The sequence below is a fragment of the Zophobas morio genome, unplaced genomic scaffold (assembly GCF_036711695.1).
Source record: "Zophobas morio isolate AGI-343-1 ecotype UQ-CSIRO unplaced genomic scaffold, CSIRO_AGI_Zmor_V1 ptg000021l, whole genome shotgun sequence".
Taxonomy (NCBI): Eukaryota; Metazoa; Arthropoda; class Insecta; order Coleoptera; family Tenebrionidae; genus Zophobas; species Zophobas morio.
In genome coordinates this window covers 7,294,051-7,317,645 of record NW_026972126.1, presented here as the reverse complement: position 1 = coordinate 7,317,645, position 23,595 = coordinate 7,294,051, and the positions used below count along the sequence as shown (strand labels likewise).

The following is a 23,595-nucleotide window of genomic DNA, read 5'->3' as shown; positions in this document are numbered from 1 at the left end:
GAAGGTATAAAATATTGTTACGAAGTAAACTCATACGCTGCCCGGTGCGAAGGCTATGGGTTTTCTAGTACATTGCCGCGATGACTGGTGACTCATCATTGGTGACGGCGTCGTCCGAACAAAGAAAAGTCTGGAAACGATTTGCCGGAAGTCTCGATGGCGAACACCAGAACAACCTCGAAGGTGGCGATTGATAACATGTGGTGATGGAATAGCTCTAATCATTTCAGATTATACTTAAATAAAATTATTAATAAATAATATTACCTTGTAATTACACTCATTGAACGGGGACTATAGCGTCGAATGCGATTCATTTTATTTGAACGATTGCTCTTTTATTAATTTGGAAACTAAATTTTACATTCCCTTATTTTTAACACGTGTTTCCACTCTATGTTCTGAACAATATGTGATGCTGACGTGCAAAAATAGGACTTGAAACCTTTTTTTGAAGTCTACGTGCGCTCCTCTTGCTCACCGTTCCTAGCCTACGTTATGGAATGAATTTTTCTTATAATTGTTGTCAGCGGTTTCACGGCGTTTTTTCTCTCAGTGCGAAATTTAAATTTCAAATTCAAGACACCATAATGTACTTATTTAGTTGCGCACACAAAGTTGTTTTGATATTGTTAGAGAGTATCCCACATTCCGCTCCTTTATTTATTGGTTTGTCGATTTACAATTGCAATTTTTCTGGAAGGTGCTGAAAAACAAACTTGTTATTCCAAATTTTTAATATATGTAGATTTTTTGGTGTTTAGGTTTTCATGACGACAAATCTTTAGAAAAAAACACGATCATAATTTTTTTGTATTTCCATACGTTTCGGACATTACTTTTTCTTCTTCTTCCGAGTAATATTCTTAAAAATACATTGCTATCATTAATAACATTTAAATAAATTACGTTTGAGGTAAAGATAATGACATTTTTTTAGAAAAAGTTATCAAAAATACTGCTACGTCGACTTCTGGGTATTGAGATGGCAATTTACTACACGGTTCCTGGCCAAACTATTTTTTCAATCCAGTCTAAATAGCCACTAATTCTTGTGTAAACTCCAGGATATTGACCGCCACAGCCAATACCGTATGATGAGATTCCAACGACTGTGAATAAATTAGCCCTGCTTTGAGTCTGCAAAGGTCCACCGGAGTCTCCCTGGCAAGCACTGCTCGGATTGCTGACGGCACAGATTTGATTTTCTGTTATCTCTTTTTGAACTCTTTTCTGGTATATACTGCTACATTCTTGCAAAGGCACAGGGTTTAAAGTCCCCTTTTGGAGAATACTACTTCTTTCTCCTCCTGCAAAATGTATACGAATGAGTATTTCTGATTAAGTGTGTAAAGGTGCGACAACTTACCGAAGCTTACAACTCCCCATCCAGTAACCTTTAAGTTTTCAGGGTTATCATTCTTTGTGTACAAACAAGCTGGCCGAATAGTATCAGTAAATCTAACTTGTTTCTCAAGCTTGACTAAAGCTATGTCGTTGAGCTTTCTTCGGCCATCATAGTGTTTATGAATTATAACGTCAACGACGTTATAATCTATTTTCGGATCAGGATTTTTCACCATTTCTGGAACATTGATTACACCCAGTCGCGCTATCTTCAGCTCGTTGCCCTGAACATTTACAAGACAGTGCGCTGCGGTTACTATATGATAAGGGGAAATTAAAGTACCCCCACAGTCGAATCTATACATATTGACTTTTTTATTGAAGAAACCAAGTGCAGCCATATGAGGGAATTCTCCTGGTTGTGTATTTTCTCCATTCAGGATGTGGTAGATTAGAACTAATGGTAAATCTTTTGAATATTTGTCGCACACCTTTTGACTCTTTCTAGCTACATCGCCGCCTCTAATTGAAGTTGATTTTTCTGTGTCGTCTGAATCGGGACAGCACACTATTTCCACAAATTCTTGGAAACCGCAACGTTTCAACCCATGGGGACGGTAGTTTTTTACCTCTTCCAGTGCTGAAGTGCATTTTGTGATAGGGATACATTTCCCTGGAGCGTTGGAATTATGACATTTTGAACTCCCTGAAACAAAACGGTATATGTATTGAAATAACAAGGAGCAATAAACAATGTGAGGGATAAAAATTGTTTTTTTAAACTGGTATTTGTCCAGGAAATAAATTTTGAATCACTATGGGCTGAATAGCAGCATTTTTACAATTTTGTAATGAAGGGAACATTATTATCAATACAATGAGTAGGATCAGTATTGAGGACAGATACTTTTAAAAGTATCTAGATACAGATTGTTTTCGATTTTTTCGAAATGTATCTAGATACAGATACAAGAAAACAGATACTTTTTGAAGGTTTGGCGAATAAAATAACTGAAAACATGTTTATGTATTTTTTTATGTATTGTTTAATGAATTTTTTAAAACATTTCGAACGTATTGTCACCTAAATTATTTCTTCTTGGTGTCAGAATTTGGTTTCCGCTACTAAACACCCGTTCCACAGGTGCAGAAGAAGGGATTGTGGTATTAAATTTAAAAAATAAACATTTTACTGTAGCATAGTTATTCAAGACTGAAAAATCTTTTCTTTTTTCCTGGAAATAGGCCATCGCTTCGCTGTTTGATGTGTTGCAAATTGTGCAATATTTATTACGTACGCTTAAAAAGAATATTTTTTTTTGTTTTTATTCATAAACTACAGTGTCCAAATTGTGTTTGAGTATATCTAATAATTATTTCCAGCATTAAAATTAATATTTCAAAAGAATACGGGAAATGATTATTCTGTGCTGAAAGTCTGTTGTCGGCAACCTCTCATAAATTATTATTCTTCAATATCGGCTTATGATGTTTTTATGACCATGTCCGGTAATGGTCTATCCCGGTGCGGCAGGTATATACATTTTAGGAAGAATTGCTGGTCCCGTTTAAGGCAAAATAAGTACAATTTCTTAGAAAGGTATTTAAACCCCTTATAGGATCAAAGGCTGCCTGACAGGTCGGAATCACGAGAGTGCAACTTTAAATTTTCAGATTTTTGTTGAAACTCATTTTATTTTAATCTCGTTTCACGATTTCTGAGAATATATCACGATAAATTATTCTAGGGTTGTAAAAATATTAATTTTATTGCCCGCGATTTACACTTAAACATAATCGGCACATTCTAGGGCAAAACGAACCTACCAAGCCCGCCTCGCGTTAGATTTAACAATGAAAAAGTGAAGAAATGACACATGTGGCAACAGGAAAAGATGCTATATTTGTCTGAAAAATAAAGGTATAAAACAGTAACAAATATGCGATTTATGCGAGAGAAATGTATATACTGAACATTCGATTAGTCGATTACAGAACTAATTTGTGCTAATTGAAAAAATTAATCATTATGTAACACGCAATTATTATTTTCTAAAAATAATAACATATCTTAAACAAATATTTTTACTATTAAACTTACTCTTATTTAATAACACAAATACAACCAGCGGGTCTACCGGACCCGGGTTGCTCAGGTACACAGACAAAATGCATTGCCCCGATAAGCGTAAAATGCAGTGAATAGTGAATTGTGGTTAATGGTTTTTAAAATATCATCTTACCATGGCTTAGATTTATTACCCCTCAGGATTATATTTAAAGATGTGTAAGTACTGAAGGCTACAATGTAGGAAATGATGGTATTTAAAATATGAAAATTTCCGTGACAGAACACTATTAGTGGACCTCTTACCTCTATTTTTGTTTATGTGACCAAAATCACCAACATGAAGTATCAAAAATTACTACTAGTATAACTCAACTAATAACTACTGAAAAAAAAGTGAAATAAAAAAATGTATCTGTATCTGCGCCATTAATTTTGTATCTAGATACAGATATTTTGTGCTTAAATTCGATTTTATCTAGATACAGATACTAGATACCCAAAAATGTATCTACATACTTTATTTAGATACAAGTATCTAGATACTGCCCAACACTGAGTAGGATGAATACTTGTGATAATTCAGAAGATTTATTAGCGAAACGAAATTTGTGTTGCGATGGAAATACCACGAGTTGCGTAGCAGCGAGTGGTATTTCCTGAGATTACAGATTATAATAACCATGGTAAATTTTTAATCATAATATATTTACTTATCCCCTCCAAAAAATTGTTGACGTCAGCTCAAAAATTTGCCGCATAAATCCTATCTAAAATGTAGAAAATATGATAAGTCTGTACTTGTGATTTATCATCCCATTCATATTTTTTGGATTTGCATATACAGAGTGACTCAAAAAAAAATCAATTCGTGAATTTATTTTATTGATTTAATCAGGAACTGCAAAACCCAATGCCAGCGCTGATACGATATGACGTCCTAATGGTCGAATTTTTCGAAGCGTAAATGTAAACAAAACAGTTAAAGTTAAACAAGTACTTGGAATTAAGAATACGTTGTTCTTTAAATATATTTCATATTGTCCGCATTTGTTCAGATCGTGCCCCCTTGGAATTTACATCCTCGAGGCGCAGGGATTGTCTGGAGGTGTTATTTACTCTTCTGGAGCGCGGGAAGTTCTGTCGAAATAACCTTCGACCAACTTTTCTCAGACACTACGTGACAGGTTTTTTGAAGAGATTACAGACTAATGTCTATAGATTTAGCCTCCCCGAAAATGATGCTTTGGATAATTTTTTTTGTAAAAAGTACGCGATATTTATTATGCTTTGATTTGAGAAAAGCATTAAGATAATTTGAGAAAATATTCTGTGGCGTAGTGTTAAGTTGTGAATATCTGTAAGACAGTAAGTAATTACTAATTAAATTAGTAATGCAATAAATTACATTACATTTTGCAATGACAATTTGAGGTAACAGATAAACATAATAAATTTATTATTGTTTATCTGTGACAGTCTTTTCAAACGTATAAATAATTATTTTTTTTTTTTTGGAAAGACTGTCACAGATTTGAGATTACCAATCGATCAAAACCAAATAATAATTATAATTACCATATAATTCACTGGGTTGGCAGTAGACATGAAACAAGGAAAATCCAATTACTAAACCGTGGAATACCCAGTTATTAGTCTGAAACATTTTTTGTTGTTCCACTACTAAAGGTCACTGTCACGAAATCGTCCTGGTGTTGATGATACATTGACAAGAAGTGAACACAGACTGACTTATTAGACAACTGGTGTGAGTTTTATGTAGATTGAAATGCTTCCATGACGCGCAAGCTCTTTTTTCCAATTTCTTTGAAGTGTTTGGTATAGAAAATCCGGTTTAATTCGTTGAACATCCAGTTTCTGTTGCATCTTTATCAGTGGCGCCACACGAATTTCGTATTTCGGAAATTCGGAAGTGGGTGCTTTGGCGGGAGGTCGTACTAGGAAAACATTTATAATTCGAATAATTTTTTCATGATGTTTTGTATTTTTGTGGCGGACATAGAAATTCCCAACCAAGAGTGATATCCTGAAATTTAAATGAGAATGTATAAAATATTGTTAGGAATTAAACTTACATGCCGCCCCGGTGCGACGCCTGTGGATTTTCTGCGGTGACGGCGGCGTTCGAATAAAGAAAAGCCTGGAAGCGGTTTGGCGGAAGTCTTGATGGCGCACTTAAGAACAACCTCAAAGGGGGCAATCGCAATTTTCCAGAAGAACTTACGAGGGACCACCGTCGGTTTTGTAAATTTTACAAAGAATTTCAAAAAATATAAAACTAACTAAGTTTTGTAGTTTTAGGTAATTTTCACTATATACTGTTTTACACTAAGTTACTTAAGTCTACTTCAATTTAATCTAAAAAGAGAAATGTTTAATTAAATATTCTTTTTAAAAATTGTATGTTCCTTAACCATTTCTCCAGACTTGCTAAGTTTATCTATATATATATGTACCGAAAAGAATACGTAGAAACGTCCACCTACTTGCTTTGTTTAATTCACATACTTACTATATATATTACTTATTAGTTGTTCGTTTGTCACGGCTAGGCTTAACACTAGGGAAAATCTGTTCTGTGAGTGTGTCTTCAGTTTGTTACTTGTCGAGCGTAAGCTGAGGAAGTACCATAATAGAGTCCATCTGGGGAATGGCTACTTTCATATTTTCTCGACGTTTGATGATCTTTAGAGCGTGAAAACATAGGCCAGTCGTTTCAGCTGGTCAGACTCTTCTGTCATCTGCGTCGATTTTTATTAAGCAGAACATCTATCGTCGCGAAATTTTCTGTGCAGTTTATGAATATCGTGTAGATGCTAAAATACTAATCAAAATTTGTTAATCATCCTCAACAACAACTTGATGACGTCACATAAAAAATTTGGATGGTAAATGCTATTGAATTTTCTAAAATAACATACTGTACCTACTAGCGGTTTATGAATGGTCTAAGAACATTTTATAGTAATGTACGAGGAAAACTGACTAACCGTTCCATTTCTCATTACTTGATTACAATTCCTCCATTCTGGAGAAAGAAAATCTAAGAATATATATACGAATAGGTATCAGAAATTTAAACATACAAAGAAAAAAGAGAAATTTGAATGAAAGTAAATGGATGGTAATATTCATTTACTTCCTCTTGTCTTGTTAAAGCTCGTTTACTGTCGTCTGAACTAACTCGGTAAATTAGCCTTTACACGCACCCTGCCTGTAAAGCGTTACCGTGGCAGCTTTACAGGCACCGTACCTGTAAAACGTTGTCATGACAGCACCGGAATCAAACACACATTCGCTGCGTCGGCCTTTTTCTTAATCTCACTAATACTGTGCTAATACTAACGTTAAAATCACCTTCAAACTCTTCATCTTCATCGAATTCCAGAATTAACAGAGCTCAGAAACAAAATTAAACTATTTAAATTATTAATCGAATTTACAAAATTGACAGTCCCGTTATTTTCAAACAATTCAATTTTCCATAGTTACCGGAGCAAACTATGAAAAATGACTATAATTTCTATGACTGTAATTTCAAGTAAAATTTCTAGAGATGCCAAAGTTGTTCATTTTCAGGATTTTCAGCAAGAGGAAGTAAAACGTTGTACGCGGCTCGCTTGCAACTAGCCTTTACTGGGGCTCACCGGATTACAGAGCTCGCTCCTACGTCGCTCGCCCTGCAAACATTCCGGCTCGCCCGTAAAGGCTAATTTACTAAGCTTGCCACGTAAATAACTATTATTTATTTATTTATTTATTTATTTATTATTTATTAATCATGTTACGGATTACTCCAATTTACAAAAATAAATTAATTAAATGTACAAAAGAATGGAACATATATGTACTTATATCTAACCTATATCTAACCTAACACACTGACTTTGACATAACTCATTAGCAAAATTAACGTCAATTATTGTTGAGAATGTAAAGGAATTCACGTCTGAATACATGTTTTGAATTCTGGAAAAGCTCAAACTTTTCTATGGATGCAAATTTGTTTCCAAGTTCCATTAATCTATTAATTGGATTATTAAAAGCAAAATTAGTTTTTAACGAAGGATGCACTCTCAAAATTTTTACACTGCGTGTATTACAAGCCGAAGGATCAGGAACGTAGAAATCCAATTGTGATAATATTTCAGGGCAATCAATATGGGCATTAATGGAACCATGTACAAGGCAATCATCCAACAGTATCCTCCTTGTATGCAAAGAAGGCAGGTTTATGAAATTGGTGATGAACTCGTAGTGGCCTTTATGGTGAGGCCAATGCATTCAGAACTCCAAACATCTAAGAAATTTCTTTTGAATTCTTTCCAAATAATCATTATCCGATTTATAAAACGGAAACCATGTTGGTGAACAATATTCCAAATGCGAACGCACGAGGGAACAGTAAAGTGTCTTTAAGGAGAATGTTGATACCATGTGACCGTGACGCCATACAAACCCCAACATGCTCATTGACTTTTTGAAAATTTAATCATAATGAGATTTAAAAGACAATTTTGAATCAAACACCACACCGAGATCTTTTATTTCATTTACTACCTTCAAGACACTGTCATTTATTTTATAAATATGTTGGTATAAATTTTTCACGTCACAGAATGTTATAACATAACACTTATCTGTATTTAAAAACAATTGATTCCGATCATACAAGTCATATAATCTATTTGAATCAGATTGTAATTCCAACGCATCCTGAAGAGATTTAATGAGTTTAAAAATTTTCAAGTCATCGGAGTAAAGTAGAAAATTAGAATACTTGAAACAAAATTGTAGATCATTGACAAACAGCAAAAACAATATTGGACCACAGTGTGATCCCTGACGTACACCAGAAGTGAGTTCAAAACTGCGGGATATAAAACTACCAATTTCTTTGGCTGTTGGAATGCCCCTAAAGGTTCCAAAATGGATGAAACATGAGTTAAATCGTCAATTACGCGTTCGTCTGCAGATTTAGCCAGTGACTCAGGGACATTGTATAAGAGAACATTCTTACTACGGTCATTTCGGTCGCAAATGTCCAACACTACATCATTAATATCTTAAGATTCAGCCTTGTTGGTAGAGGAAGTCTTTAGTTGAATAATTTCAGATTGTATTTTTCGGACATTATCGTCAACATCAGAAATTCTGTTATTAATTTGCAATCATTTTTCTTCAATTATGTGCGGAAATTCTAATTTCAAGTCCCTCTTTTAGTTTGCTGAATTGATTTTCGAACAGCTTTTCGATTGCCGCAAGAGTTATTAGAGTATCAGCAATCGGAGCAATTGAAGAACACTTTTGACATACCCACTGAATGTTGGTAGATATATTTGGGACGGCCACGGTGGAACACCTAATATGAACATGTTTCTTGCAATTTGAACATTTGATCGATGGTGTGGAAGGTGTAATAGCAGATTGGTAGATCAAACAATAAAACGTCATTATTGATATTTTAATGAAAGGGAATTAAAACGAGGATACAACTTTTCACACCAATAGCTCCCTTTATTGGTGACTGCAGTAAAAACAAACAGGGTAGGCCTCGGACAGGATACAGGAAAATGAACAAGAGGTGAATGACACTTGTTAGTCGAAAGAAAAAGAAGAGCATCAAAAAGAACAAAAAAAAACTCACTGATATGATAAGAATAAACTTTGCTTACACCTTGATTTAACTTATTCAGAAACATCAAAAGGACACAGATCAGCACCATCATGAAATTTACAGAGCTACACGATTGCACAACAGTTTAACTGTATTCCAAAATTGAATTACACTTAAAAAAAAAACACAAATGCAGTATAAACACTTATATTTAAGTTATTACGATGGTGTGGTGACAATTTTAAATATGAACAAAACCAAAGTTTATATCGGGAGTCCAAATGATAGATCACGGTTAAGGAACGGTCGCTCCGATCAAAGTGATCGAGCTCTCCTCAGTTGTCAGTGTTACGTCGTGTTGGCCTCGCGGACTGTTAGATCAGCGACGTGCTCATTCCTCGGAAACATTGTTACAAGGTCTGAAATTTACTGAATTGACAATAGATCAGAAAACTGTCGACATCCCTTTACACAGGTGACCGCATTAATTTGAAATTTGCACTCTAGAAGTCCTGACGATAATTATTATTGAATTATTGAAAGTGCAAAGCAAATAGTTTTTTGTTGTGCCCCTCTGTATTAAGAATTTCAAACAAAAAGAATTTATGTATTAAATGAGTTACATGATGGATCCAGAGAATTTTTACATCACATAAAATAAAACACATATGCAACAAACATAACAAGGCACATACTAATTAAATATGTTCAAAATCAAAATAAGAATTCGAGAATATATTGCTCAAATTCAAGCTGTGAGTTAATAATTCTGATGTAAAAAATAACACATTAATTTAACGTTTAACATCAGTTGCAATTCCAGAAAAAATTATTATAAAAGAACTCGATTTATTATTATTGTTATTTTTCTTTAAGGTGTTGACAAACAAATTTGTCATTCCAAATTTTTAATATAACATGTAGATTGCTCAGTGTTTAGGGTACATGACGATTATTTATTTTTTTCTTTTCAGACATTTTGAACACTAGTTTTCTTTTTTTCCAGTAACAATGTTAAAAATACATTGCTACCATTAATAGCACTTATCACGTAATATGGAGAAGAATATAAGGAAATATTTAAGACTACTAAAGGGAGGTAAGAAAAACGGCATTTTAAAGAAAAACCATTGAACATAATATATATTTGTTTATATATGTATATTGTAAATTGTATCACATAAGATATACCCATTACACGTATATATTTGAAATGTTAAAATAAATTAAGTTTGAGGTAAAAATAGTGACATTTGTAAGAAAAAGTTACCAAAAATACTGGTACTGAGACGGCAATTTACTACACTGCTCCTGGCCAAACTACCTCTTCAATCCAGTCTAAATAACGACTAATTCTTGTGTAAACTCCGGGATATCGACTACCACAGGTAATACCGTATGAGATGATTCCAACGATTGTTAATATATTAGCCTTGCTTTGTGTCTGCAAAGGTCCTCCTGAGTCCCCCTGGCACGCATCGCTCATAGTGCTGGCAGCACATATGTGATTTTTCGTTATATGTTTTTGAACTTTTTTCTGATATATGAGGCTACATTCTTGCAAAGACACAGGGTTCAAAGTAGCCTTTTGGAGAATATTACTTCTCTCTTTTCCTGTAAAACAAGTGAGTATTTCTGAGTGTGTGAAAGTCTGACACTTACCTAAGCCCACAGCTCCCCATCCAGTTACCATTATTTTATCAGGGTTATCATTCTTAGTGTACAAGCAAGCTGGCCGAATAGTATCGGTAAATGTAACTGCTTTCTCAAGCTTGACTAAAGCTATATCGTTGAACCTTTTTCGGCCATTATACTGTTTATGTATTTTAACGTCGATTACGTTATAATCTATTTTCGGATCAGGCTTTTCCACCATTCCCGGAACATTGATCACACCCAGTCTAGCTATCTTCAGCTCGTTGCCCTGAACATTTACAAGACAGTGCGCTGCGGTTACTATATAATAAGGGGAAATTAAAGTACCCCCACAGTCAAATCTATACATATTTTCTTCTTTGATGAAGAAACCAAGTGCGGCCATGTGAGGAAATTCTCGTAGTTGTGCATTTTCTCCACCCACAATGTGGTAGAATAGAACTATTGGTAAAGTTCTGGAATACTTGTCGCACGCCTTTTGACTCTTTCTGGTTACATCGCCGCCTCTAAATGAAGTTGGTTTTTCATTGTCGTCGTCGTCGTTAGGTGGTTTATCTGTCTCTGAATCTGGACAGCACACTATTTCCACAATTCCTTGAAAGCCGCAACGTTTCAACCCATGGGAACGTTGTTTTTTTACTGCCTCCCATGCTGAAGTACATTTCGTAATAGGGATACATTTTCCTGGAGCGTTGGAATTATGGCAATTGGAACTGCCTGAAATAAAACAGTGTATTGAAATAACCAGGGGCAATAAAGAGAGCGTGGGATAGAAAATTGTTTTCAACTGGCAAGGGTGAGAATTTTTTAATATGAATATGTTGTGTTACTATTTATGTGGGAAATGAAAAGAAGATTTAGGAGACTTCATTTTAGATTTTTTCAAGAACATCAATATAAATTTGGGATGACGGAGTCCACACGATGCTTGCGTAGTGTAAGTTAGATGAAATAAAACCACAAAAACTACCTAGATTGTTGATGTTGAAGCAGCTACTAATTCTAATTATAAAATCGAGAATTTTGAAAGGTTGTGATTATATTTTTAATGTGCTATGAACACTTGTGTTCTGTAAAGTTTGTGTTACAGTGTTGAGAAAACATTAATCGGCAAAAAAAAGGAACAGTACAGTTTTAAACACAAAAGTTGCTTTCATTTCCGGTCGAATCTATTGCTACGATTAAGTTATATATTATATAAGTACGTAGTTTTCATAGATCAGTTGTGTTAAAGCATTTAAATATTATACACTACAGATAGACGTGTCCTGAATTTGAAATTTAAATTTCGCCCTGAGAAAAATTAGAAAATCAGCCAATAATGTAGGGAACCATGCATTTGTACAGGAATGCAACCCTCAGTTTCGTAAGTACAGGGGTTGGTATGTGGACCAGGTAGATTTTTGGAGGGTCAGTGTGTCATCTAAAAGAAGGATTTTTTTAAGTTTTTACACTATCCACAATGATCCATTTTTATCGTTATAAATTATTCAAGAAATATAGATTTTTAATTATAAAAGTCGCGTGAAACGCGCAGCTTGGTCCCATGGTTAGTTGTTTTGCGAAGACCGGGTATAGAATATAATATGTCGCAGGTTTTTTGGACATAGATATAGATGTGGTGTGTGTGTTACACCTGCAAATAGAGTAAAATAATTGAGGGAGAGTAACAGACTCGACAAGAGGTTCCGCTTTCGTTATAACGTCTTTTGAATTTTTTGACTGCCACAATATAAATCTTCCGCTACGAGAGTGATTTACCATATAATATATCAAACTATGAGGGAAGACACTTAGAATTTAAATAATATTTTAATTGTCAGTATAATTTCCTTCCTTCGACCGTGATACACTCTTCCATATTTTCTTGAAGTCCACTATTTCAAGTCGAGAAAGTTGGTACCACTGAGTCGCAGGTATTTCACCAGTACCCTTAACCTTGATTTGTGATAATTTGCAATCAGCGGTGGCTGCCAACTTTTTAACCAAAACTATTGCCGCTGCTACTTTTGTGGTCAGTAAATCGCGGTTGCTCGGTTTAATATGGGTAATACCTTACATAGTGGAGCAGATAATTATAATTCTAACGTAACAGGGTTCTAGAATGTTGTAAAATTTAACTTTATTAAACTATTTATTATTGAATATTAATAGTTTATTATGCATTGGCAGAGCGAAATCATTTAGGTACAAACAGAAATTTGACTATTGTTTCTTGTATATATATTGGTTTTGTTTAATGTTTGTGTAGTTAGCATAAAATACATGTGCAAGAAACTAAAATTGGAAACATACGAAAAAAACAAGAAAAAACTGTGTGGCAGAAACAGGTGGTAGTCTTAGGAGTTACAAAAACATTTACTTCATATATTCAGATCCTAGTATAGAAAATTTACCTCAGACACTTTGATACTTATAAAAAACTACTAAAAGTGCCTTGTAGGGTAAGCCACTTAGATCATATAATAAATAGATACCACCATGCCGTGTTCTTTCCTTAGGACAGCCTGTGACGACATCCTCCTATCACACATCTCTCTCGTGCATGGAGGGATTACAATGAAGCTATCCTTGCCTGATCACTATTTGAATTTTGCGCGCCTAAATTTTAGGAAGTATGTCTCAACTAACTTCGGAAGAAAGATGTTGACAGCTTGATTTTATAAATAATTCACAGTAGATAACGAAAGGAATAGTAAATTATTGGGCAGCAATTGTGATCCTTTATGAGTACATCACTTAAAATAGGATCTTTGTTCTAAATTCTAAAATTGTTTTTTGTACAACAACTCGAAAGAGAGGTTAGAAGAAACATCTGTCAGAAGCGATTTGTTGCCCTGGTGCGGTACAAGGATGGAAGTGAAATAGATATATACAGATGAAATGCATATAACAAAGATGAAGATGTGGTGATCACACAAGGATAGCATTATACTAGTCCCCTTGACGTAGAAAACGAGAACTTCATGTCTAGTCACAGCTTTCAGTTTGAGTATTGGTATCTATTTATTATATGATCTAAGGTAAGCCATTAAGTCATCGAAGTAATATTTTGAAACATTTTCGATAATTTATTCATTTTTTTATTTAAATAAATATACATATATGGATAGTAAATAAATGATTAATGTTGGAAAAATAAAATATACTATAAAATAATAATTTGAAAAACCCAAGTATACTATGTACGATAACATTGTAATCTGTGTTACAACTGATAACTTTATGTTATGATGATGATCTAATAAATCAATGTTTGATAGTAAAACACGGAAGTTTGAAGTGATTAATCAAGAAATTACCAGTTCAAAATGCGTAACGCAGTTAAGTATAGAAACAAATTGAGCAATACTTGATTCAACTTTTCTTCTCTTCAACACAAAAAATTATTTTAACATTTTTTTATGAAACCATTAAACTTAAGTAAGTAGGTTTCATGCATACAGTCGTTAGCTTTGAAACAAGGAGATATTCTACCTTAAATAGAATAATTCTATTGAACACTAAAATTCATTGAAAAACTGAGATACCTACAGCAAGTTATCAACACCTCACGAATAGAATCAAAATTTGCTTTAACTTCTCTTGAAAGGAGAAGCGTTGCAGCGAACTTGTCATTAATTTCTCAAATATTTATAATTTTTTGTCATTTTATACATAAAATAGTTTTGAAATAATTATATTTTTTAGTTGAATGATATTAAAAACTTTATGTATTCAGAGTATTCACGTATATTATAAAAGAATAATTTAGTATAAATCTTTAGGTATCTACATAGTTATACATAATTTTTATTTCTTGAGTAAAAATGTTAAGGGAAGTACTGATATTGGGTTATACGCTTTGAAATATTTTATCTAGTAATCTCCGAATTTAATAACTAATTTCGAAATCTATTCCATATGAATATATATTATGATGAGTGCTTTTACGCGTATTTAATAAGTTGTAAATTATTTTTTCATATATATAAGCATTCGTGAAACAAAATTAAAATCAGATTTATTTTATAAGTACTTAATCTTAGACATTACGTGACAGATTTGTTTTGAAATTTTGCCAAAACATTAACACTGATTTAGGAATTACAGACTACACTTTACAGATTCAGCTTCCCTGGAAATAATGCTTTGTCAAGAAGTTATTGGATAAATCTTCTCTAAAAAGTACGCGATATTTATTACGTTTTGATTTGAGAAAAGTATTAAGAAAATACTTATTCTAAATCTGTGACGTAGTGTTAAGTTGTGTATATTTTTGAGACAGTAAGTCTAATTACTAATGTAATATATCATTTAATTTATTAAAAAATAGTACCTCATGGAGGAGGAAAAGATACAGCAATAATGTTAACAAAAAACATTTTGTGATGACCTTTTCAGGTAACACACAGGCAGGAACAAAATTATTTTCGACTTTATAAAAAATTCTTAACCGTCTGATTTCGCAGATTTCTAATCGATCAAAAGTGAATAACAATTATAATTACCATATAATTCACTAGATTGGCAATCGACGTGAAACAAGGAAAATCCAATCACTAAACCGTAGAATGCCCAGTTCTTAATTCGAAACATTTTTGTTGTTACACTAATAGATGATCGTGATCGTCTTCAGTACTGGTGATCTCTTGGCAAAAACTGAACATAGACTGGTTTTTTAAACAACTGGTCTGACTTTTATGTTGACTGAAATGCGTCCATGCCGCGCAAGCTCTTCTTTCTAATTTCTTTGAACTGTCTGGTGGAGAAAACCCCGTTTCGTTCGTTGAGCATCCATTTTCAGCTGTATCTTTATCACTGGCGTCACACGAATTTGTATTTTGTAAATTCGGAAGTGAGTTCTTTGGCGGCAGATTATACCGGGAAAGCACTTGTAATTCGGACAATTTTTTCAGGATGTTTTGTGTTTTAGTGACGGACATAGAAATTCCCAACCAGTGAGTGATGTCGTGAAAATTAAATGACAGTGTATAAAATACATTTTGACTTTTGTATACTGTAATTGCATTTTGATAAACTCTTGTCCGTTACACTCTAATTTCACTTTAAAAAAGAATAGGACCTTAGTTAATTTTGGTAGGTAGAGTACGGTATTAGGGTCCATCGGTGAATGTCTACTTTCATATTTTCTCAACGTTTCATGATCTCTAGAGTAACAAAACATAAACCGCGCTCGTTTCAGCCATTCTAAATATATATCGTTTGTCATTTGCGACCATTTTTATTAAGCAAAAAATCTTCTATTGTCGCCAAATTTTATATGCATTTTAACGTCAACAATTTGATGATGCCACCTCAAAATTTTGCATGGTAAATGCAATTAAATTTTTAAAATAACATTGTATTTGTGGTTTTTGAATCCGCCGATTTTCGTAAAAAAAAAAATCAAAATTGTATAGGAATGTTTAATAGTAAGTAACTCAGCTGCTTAGCGTGCGTGCTAATAACGCGAAGGTCGCGGGTTTCTCATGGTTCATATTTTTTTTCTTACACTATAACTGGTATTATCTATATATTTTTTACACTGGGTTTGTTTAATTGTACTTCAGGGACCAGGGAAATTTTATGTAATAACCTGGCACCAAGTTTTTTTTTATTAAAATTACGTTACTGGTACGTCGACTTGTGTGTATTAAGATGGCAATTTATTATATGGGTCCTGGCCAAACTATCTCTTCAATCCAGTCTAAATAACTACTAATTCTTGTGTAAATTCCAGGATATTTGGTACCACAGCCAACACCATATGATGTGATTCCAACGACTGTATATAGATTAGTCGTGCTGCTTTGTATATGCAAAGGTCCGTCACCGCCTCCTTGGCAAACATCATCGTTGACACTGCTAACAGCACATATCTGATTTTCTCTTATGTCTCTGTGAAAACGAGTGTAATACGTCCTGTTACATTCCTGCAAGGGCACCGAGTTCAAAACTGCCTTTTGGAGAGTACTATTTCTCTCTTCTGCTGCAATACGTATACGAGGAATTATTAACAAGGTTAATGTCTAACAACTTACCTAAACTCTCAGGTTCCCATCCAGTTACCACTAATCCTTTAGGGTCATCATTCTTTGTGTATAAACAAGCTGGCCGAATATTTTCGTTGAACACAATCTTTTTCTCAAGCTTAACTAAAGCTATATCATTCAACTTTTCTCTCGCGTTATATTTCTTATGAATGGTAATGTTGATGACATTGTAATCTAATTTTGGGTCAGGATTGTCCACTTTTTCTGGAACATTGATCACACCCAGTCTCACTATCTTCAGCTCGTTGTGCTGAATATTTATAATACAGTGGGCTGCGGTTACTATATAATAAGGAGAAATCAAAGTACCCCCACAGTCAAATCTATACACTTTGTCTTCATTGCTGAAGAAACCAAGTGCGGCCATGTGAGGAAATTCTCCTATCTGCGCACGTTCATCACCCAGAAGGCTGAAGAATAGAACTGGTGGCAAATTTTTTGAATATTTGACACACACCTTTTGACTTTTTCTGTTCGGATCACCATCTAAAACAAAACGCTGTATTGAAACAATTAGGAACAAAAAGCAATGCACATAGAATGAGGAATAAAAATTAGATGATGATTAGGAGCAATGGATTTTTTTGGGGACAGAATATATTGGAGTTGTAATTATAATCAAACTGTCTAAAAATATGTGGCCTCGACAAAAGGAATTAATTAAAAATTAATATCAAGTATGAGGATTTAAGTACTTGTTTAAAATTTGCTAAATTTTGAATTTTAAAGTATCTTAATACCTGTGCACACATTTATGACTAAAATAGTGATGATTGTTTTTTGTAGATTATTTGTTACATAATTTATTTTCTATGCATGTAATAATTTTCAAGTTGATATGGGACACCTACGTATAGGTATCTAATTAATTTAAGATTTTTACACAGAAATAGGCTTTTCCCGTATGGAGATTTTCATGACGATTATTAAACGAGAAACTATTTTAGAAAGTGATGAAGCTTTGTTACAGTATGTACTTACGATACCGGGAATTTTGGTGTATTATTTAATATCATGCGTTTTGAACCTGATTGATATTTCTGGGAATACAGCACGTTGTCAACAACCGGATTGTGGATTTTCAACATGTAAATATTTATAAATATACTTACTTAAACTTTAACGTTTTTTTTTGCGATTAGTTGGTGTAAAACATGTTAAAAAGAAAATTTTTACTTTGAGTTTACTGAAGAAGTGAACAATAATTATAATTACCAGATAACTCATCAGGTTTGCAATAAACATGAAACAAAGATAATCCAATCACTAAACCATAGACTGTCCAATTCTTCGTTTGAAACATTTTTGATTGTTGGGTCACTATAACGTAATTGTCTTTAGTGTTGGAGATGTTACGAGTATGACCAAAACTTAACACAAACTAATTTATTAGACTGCTAATGTGAGTTTAATTTGACTGAAGAAAGTCGACGACGCGCAAGCTCTTCTTTTGAATTTCTTTGAAGTGTTTGGTGTAGATACCCTTTCATTATTCATCGAGTCATGAGGAACCGGTTCAGTAGCATGCACCACGATAATCTATACGGTTCATTGAACATAAACACAGAGTGATTTCGAAATATGTGCGATAAAAAGATGGGGAATAGCTCACAATAGGATTCATTGCAATGCGTAAAGTTAACGTTCCGAAGTGGTAACAATGTGTAGGAAAAAATATTTGAAATTAAATATAAATTGTTATACACGTCCCTGGTGGTGTTTCTTGACCTACACAAAACGACGAGGATTAAGAATCAAAAAAGGGCCACTTATGTATCAGTTCCCAATTCAAAGCGCGTCGACATGGCAATGCTTTATGGTGTGGCTGAGGGAAATGGCAGGTTGGCCGGCGAATTGTGGATCGAGAGCTTTCCCAATCGCGCGATCCGTGTGCGCGAACATTTACATCAGTGGTACAGTATCTTCGAGATCATGGTAACTTCAACCGTTTTAAGCTCACGATCATGACCGCGATAGGACCGAAAGAATACTGCAAGCTGAAGAACAACTTTTGGGACGCGTCGAAGAAGAACCCGGATTAGCACTCGTCGACTTGCAGCTGAAGTTGCAGTTTTGGAGCCCGCTGATTTTCCACGTCGGGTAATTTACTTCGAATGGTTGCTAGAGCAATGCTATGAACGCCCTAACTTTTTAAATTGCATTCTGCCTACAGATGAAGCAGGATTCACTCACAATTCTGTTTTCAACAGCCACAACACTTACATTTGGTCCGATGAAAATCCCCAGGCTTACTACGATTTCAACGACGGTTTTCCATAAATGTGTGAGCCGTTATCGTAAGTGACCGCTTAGTTGGACTTAATGTTTTACCAAACAGACTAAACGCGGCATAGTACCTACCTCGAGTTTTTAAACAATGTGTTGGAAGTGTAGCTAGATCTGGAAGTGCCTCTAGGTGTGCGAGTTCATATGTGGTACTTGTATGATGGAACACCACCACATTTTCCTAATCAGTGGGTCGGTAGAAACGCCCCAGCAGTTTGGCCTCCGCGTTTAACCGATCTCAATCCGTGTAATTTTTGTCTGTGGGGTTGGATGAAACAGTTAGTTTATGGAAATCAACAGTGTCCAGAAACTATCGAAGAGCTTGAACAACGAGTGGAAGTGGCAGTAGCTACAGTTCGTGGAACTCCCGGAGTTTTTTTACGTATCCATGCAAAACATGTTGCGACGTTCTGAAGCCTGTATTGCAATGTATTAAGCAAAATGTTGGTTTTACTTTTAATTGAAATTGAAAGTGTTTACATCGGTTTTATTCGAACGTTTTTCCACCCACTATTTAAAAAGTGTATCAGTGGCATTGAATCGAGGGTGATGCATAGGGGTTTGCCCGATTTGATTTTTGATAAATTTTAATTCTCGGGAAAATTTGGAGCAGTTGCTGGCATTTGAAGAATAAATAGCATATTTTATTCGAAGGAAAAGTCACTTTTTTGGCTCATCTGCAATATCGGACTCTCTTTGTTCGTTTGACAACCTTGCAGATTCACCACAAAAAGTGTTGCTTTTGCATTAGTACTATATTATATGCCAAGGTACTGAAGACATTCATTATAGACCAAAGGTAGATTATAGCCCGAGACGTGAAGCACCAGACTATTTTCCAGACCAAAACTATTCTTTTATTGATGTGATTCCTGTTTCAGTCTTATCCTTGAAGCTTATTGTTTGTCCAAAGAAATTACTGCTTTCGTCACCTCCATTTTTTGTTAATATTTTCGGTTTTTAGAAGTTAGTAGTCGGTCTAATTTTTCTACTCTCTTTGTCCAAGTTGCTTGTTAGTTGTTCTTGTGATTCTACAAAAAGTACCACATTTGAAATTTCTAAAGAGGTGTTCTAATATGGTATAAAAGAGCTTGGGAGACAATGTCACACTGTTTTACCCCATTTTCCAGTATGGATTTTTAAATGTTGTCCAGCTCAATGTATGCCCTCGATTTGCAACTTTCTTTATTTGGCATGTGGATATATTTTTCTAAAATAGACATATTTATTTTTCAACGTGTTACTACCGTTTTATGTTTTGTTGTGTATATGGGGAGCTTGTACTCGTTACTTCTTTCTACTGGTAGGTTAACAGCGTGTACTCGTTATTTATATATTGTCGAGTACGATGGTCTGAAGTTTGCTTGGGTGGTTGTTCTTCGTTTAGTCGTACTATCATTCTTCTTGTATAGTACAGGGATTAGGCTAACATGTTGGAGTTACTTTTTTGTGTATTAAAATGATTTTTAACCACTGTGTAGGCATTTGTTCTGTTTTTAGGGTGTCGTTAAAGAGGTTACATAGCGGGATGGTTTATTCTATTGACATCTTGTTTGTTATGTTGTTACCTTGGACTTCTCTCTTTTTTCAGCTTTTTTATGCATACTTATTCCATTTCTTCTTTAAGAAAGGAAGGCGCTTCGATTTGCATAGCAAGGAAAGTTTTGTTTTTATTTGTGTCGGTTTTTTCTTTTATTTTTCTCATTCTTTTATATACATATTTCGGAAAAATCCTGTTGCCAAGTTGAGTATATATTTTCTATTTGTAATTTCTGCCCCTTGCGTATTTAATAGTTTAGTGGAAAGTTACTCGTTTTTGCCGGTATTTAATTTTTTTTCGTTCTTCTCAGATCACTTCTTGTCTTAATAACTGCAGGAATTCTTGCCGTCATACTTTCGATTAATTTTCTGCAATACACAGGAGTTATTAACGTATCCCACCTCGCGAAATTTCTATTTGAAGATTGACAACCGTTTGTCACGGATGATTTCCCAAATATTTTTTTATTTCACACCATACCTTCTCCACTAGATTAAGATATGGATGATTCGATGGTTAGGACAGTACATTTATATTAAGTGTTATTCTTTGCAATAAGTGTGGTAGTTGTGTAACTTGAAGCTTCATCTTGTTAAAAAATATAAATACCAACAGGATAGACTGCTTTAGTAGTTGTTAACATTTTTTTTACAAAGTTTCTTGATATTTGTTGGCATTTGTAATTTTCCTTGAATGAACTTTTGTTAATTGGCCTTTAAATTCCGTTAGTGAAAAAACGATTTTTCCGTTTGCAAACTTCACCATTTGTTTGAGATAATCCATATTAAAATTCCTTTTTTGTTTTAATAACTCTTCTGTGACTATTACCTCACCCAGACATCAAATTTGGACTCAGCCTTAAATATTACTTTTCTCCAATTTTTATTTTGCCCATATTAACCGATTTTGTTGTCGGCAGTTGTTAGTTGTGGTTTTTCTTTGGCCTAAATTAATATAAATAAATAATAAAGTCCATTAAAGAGAGCTTTATTTAACATTTACAATATAAAAACCAAGGTCTGATTTGTGTATCCATTCGAGACAATATTCTCTTGAAAAATTTAGTTGGTTGTCGCTATTCCAGCGAGTAGTAATTTCTCTTGAAGTACTCCGTCGTTCACTTATATAAATCTTTATTAGTTATCGTTGATCACGCAGCTTCACAAGTGCTGGCCTACTGGGGATTTTATCTTTATTCCTATGATACCTCTGTATGCGTAATATTTTACGACGTTTCCCATCGACGACTAAGCTACTTGGAATAAATTTGCACTTTTCCTAACCGATTTTCCCTTGCAGTACCTACTGCGAAATTATTATTTTCAAAACTTTTACTAAAACTAGCACACTGCTAACTATTTTTTCTAAATAAAACCAACACTAGCATGAAATACTGTATTTTCTTGGTATACTTAGCAAATTTTTTCGGGTGTCCCAATATTGAACGTCAGCAAAAATATCATATTTTTTATTGAGGTGTCAATTTTTGCGTTATAAGAAAATTTATTAATTTGCAAAATACAACATTCTCTGCCGAAATATGAAAAATTTGCATTTAGTCCAACCGAACTGAATGATCAAAAATATGTGTGTTTTTTTTTCAGAAACTGTCTTTGTTCAAATATATAGTTGTTAGGACACTTTTGTTTCTTTATTTTCGTGTTTTTTGTTTTTACCCATATTGAGGAGATTTTGAGTCCAAACATATTCCTTTCTATAGCCATGTCTTCGTGGATATTTTAATTGCCGCTATTAATAGTTTTTTCATGTTTTCATTTTTATTTTCTGAATTTTCTGTGTTGGTTGTACCAGTTGTGGGTGGCGCATTTTGACCGCTTTGTTCGGTAAAATTTAAACAGTAAGCTCTAGGTTTTTGGACAAAGCTCCGTATATCATTTCGGCGAAGGGTTAATAATTTTTTTTGGATTGGGTTTTTCAGTTTTTCTATTTGATATTTGTTGGTTTACAAAAACTTTATTATTTGTTTTTTTTTGGGTTGAAAGTTAGTACTTGTAATCTCTTTTGTTACATCTATGAATATTTCGTCCTCTGACCTTTGTCTTTTTTTATGTTTTAACTATTGTTTTCTCTTTCCTTATTTTACGTCCATCGAATATTACGGGCCAATTTCAAGTTGCATTTGCGATATCGGAAGTCCCCTTTACTATGGAAGATGCGATGACAATAGTTGCGATAGCGAATTAGACTCGCGAATCGCAACATCTCTCATCGCATTTTCCATAGCAATGAGCTTGTGCGATCTTGTAAATCCAACTTGAAATTGGCCCCGTAATTAGCAGCCTCTATTACTGTGTGTCGTCCTTCAACTATGAGCTTTAGCATTTTCTAAGTTGATTTGACTCGGGTGTTGTATCTTCCGCTGTGTATATACATATTTATGTTTCTTAAGTGTTTTCGGTTTACTAATGCTTCTTGTGCTTTTCTCGTTGTTACAAAAATTATTAGTATTAGTCTAGTTGTTGTGACCGTTTTTTTTTCCTAGTCTGGAGACGGTATTAATCTCTGTGAGCTCTATTTTAATTTGTAGTCCTTGAATTAGATCGTCCAGATATATTTCTTCTAATTTGTTTCATTTTGTTTCCGAACATTCTATTTTTCGACGATTTTCACTTAATAGTTCTTTCAGTGTTTGATCCTTTTCCATTTATTTCGTCTCTAATATTTTTCACTTCTGTCGATATTGATGCCATGTCTTTGCTTAGTTCTCCCACAGCTTTTAGAGTGTGTCTCCATTTGATTCTTTTTGGGTTATATTGAGTATGTAACTCTATTTACAAAACAATTTAGAATATTGTGGTAATGTTTTAAAAATGTTATATTTTTTGAATAAAAAACGAAACTCTGAATTGACCAACAAGTTTTTGTATTTTATACATCTTTAAAATGGCGATTATCAGTTCCGGTTAAACGTCATCTTTCGTAACACTGGTACCTGGAGTGCCTTAATCCCTTGCCTTAGCTCCGATCTAAACTAATATGTTGAACAACGATTGTAAAATTTGCG

General features: G+C 34.0%; 3 protein-coding genes across 4 annotated transcripts; all 3 read right to left on the bottom strand.

The window, feature by feature from the left end:
* Nucleotides 1-127: 127 nt before the first annotated feature.
* Nucleotides 128-5,197, bottom strand: LOC135132774 (serine protease persephone-like). Its single transcript, XM_064060971.1, has 4 exons — nt 4,994-5,197; nt 1,370-2,053; nt 268-1,310; nt 128-217 (listed from the first exon to the last, which is right to left on the bottom strand). The coding sequence occupies exons 1-3, from the start codon at nt 5,079-5,081 to the stop codon at nt 997-999; spliced, it is 1,086 nt and encodes a 361-aa protein (XP_063917041.1). The 5' UTR covers nt 5,082-5,197; the 3' UTR covers nt 128-217; nt 268-996.
* Nucleotides 5,198-10,246: 5,049 nt separating this feature from the next.
* Nucleotides 10,247-16,185, bottom strand: LOC135132772 (serine protease persephone-like). The gene is made up of 3 exons (XM_064060969.1): nt 15,200-16,185; nt 10,716-11,426; nt 10,247-10,667 (listed from the first exon to the last, which is right to left on the bottom strand). Exons 1-3 carry the CDS (start codon nt 15,285-15,287, stop codon nt 10,354-10,356), a joined length of 1,113 nt encoding a protein of 370 aa, XP_063917039.1. The 5' UTR covers nt 15,288-16,185; the 3' UTR covers nt 10,247-10,353.
* Nucleotides 16,186-16,291: 106 nt separating this feature from the next.
* On the bottom strand, nt 16,292-18,220 carry LOC135132778 (serine protease Hayan-like). Of its 2 annotated transcripts, none has more exons than XM_064060974.1 (3): nt 17,960-18,220; nt 16,733-17,230; nt 16,292-16,680 (listed from the first exon to the last, which is right to left on the bottom strand). In XM_064060974.1, exons 1-3 carry the CDS (start codon nt 18,045-18,047, stop codon nt 16,361-16,363), a joined length of 906 nt encoding a protein of 301 aa, XP_063917044.1. In that variant the 5' UTR covers nt 18,048-18,220; the 3' UTR covers nt 16,292-16,360. The 2 variants fall into 2 exon arrangements, with proteins under 2 accessions (XP_063917044.1, XP_063917046.1); XM_064060976.1 differs by having other exon boundaries at nt 16,292-16,677.
* Nucleotides 18,221-23,595: the final 5,375 nt, after the last annotated feature.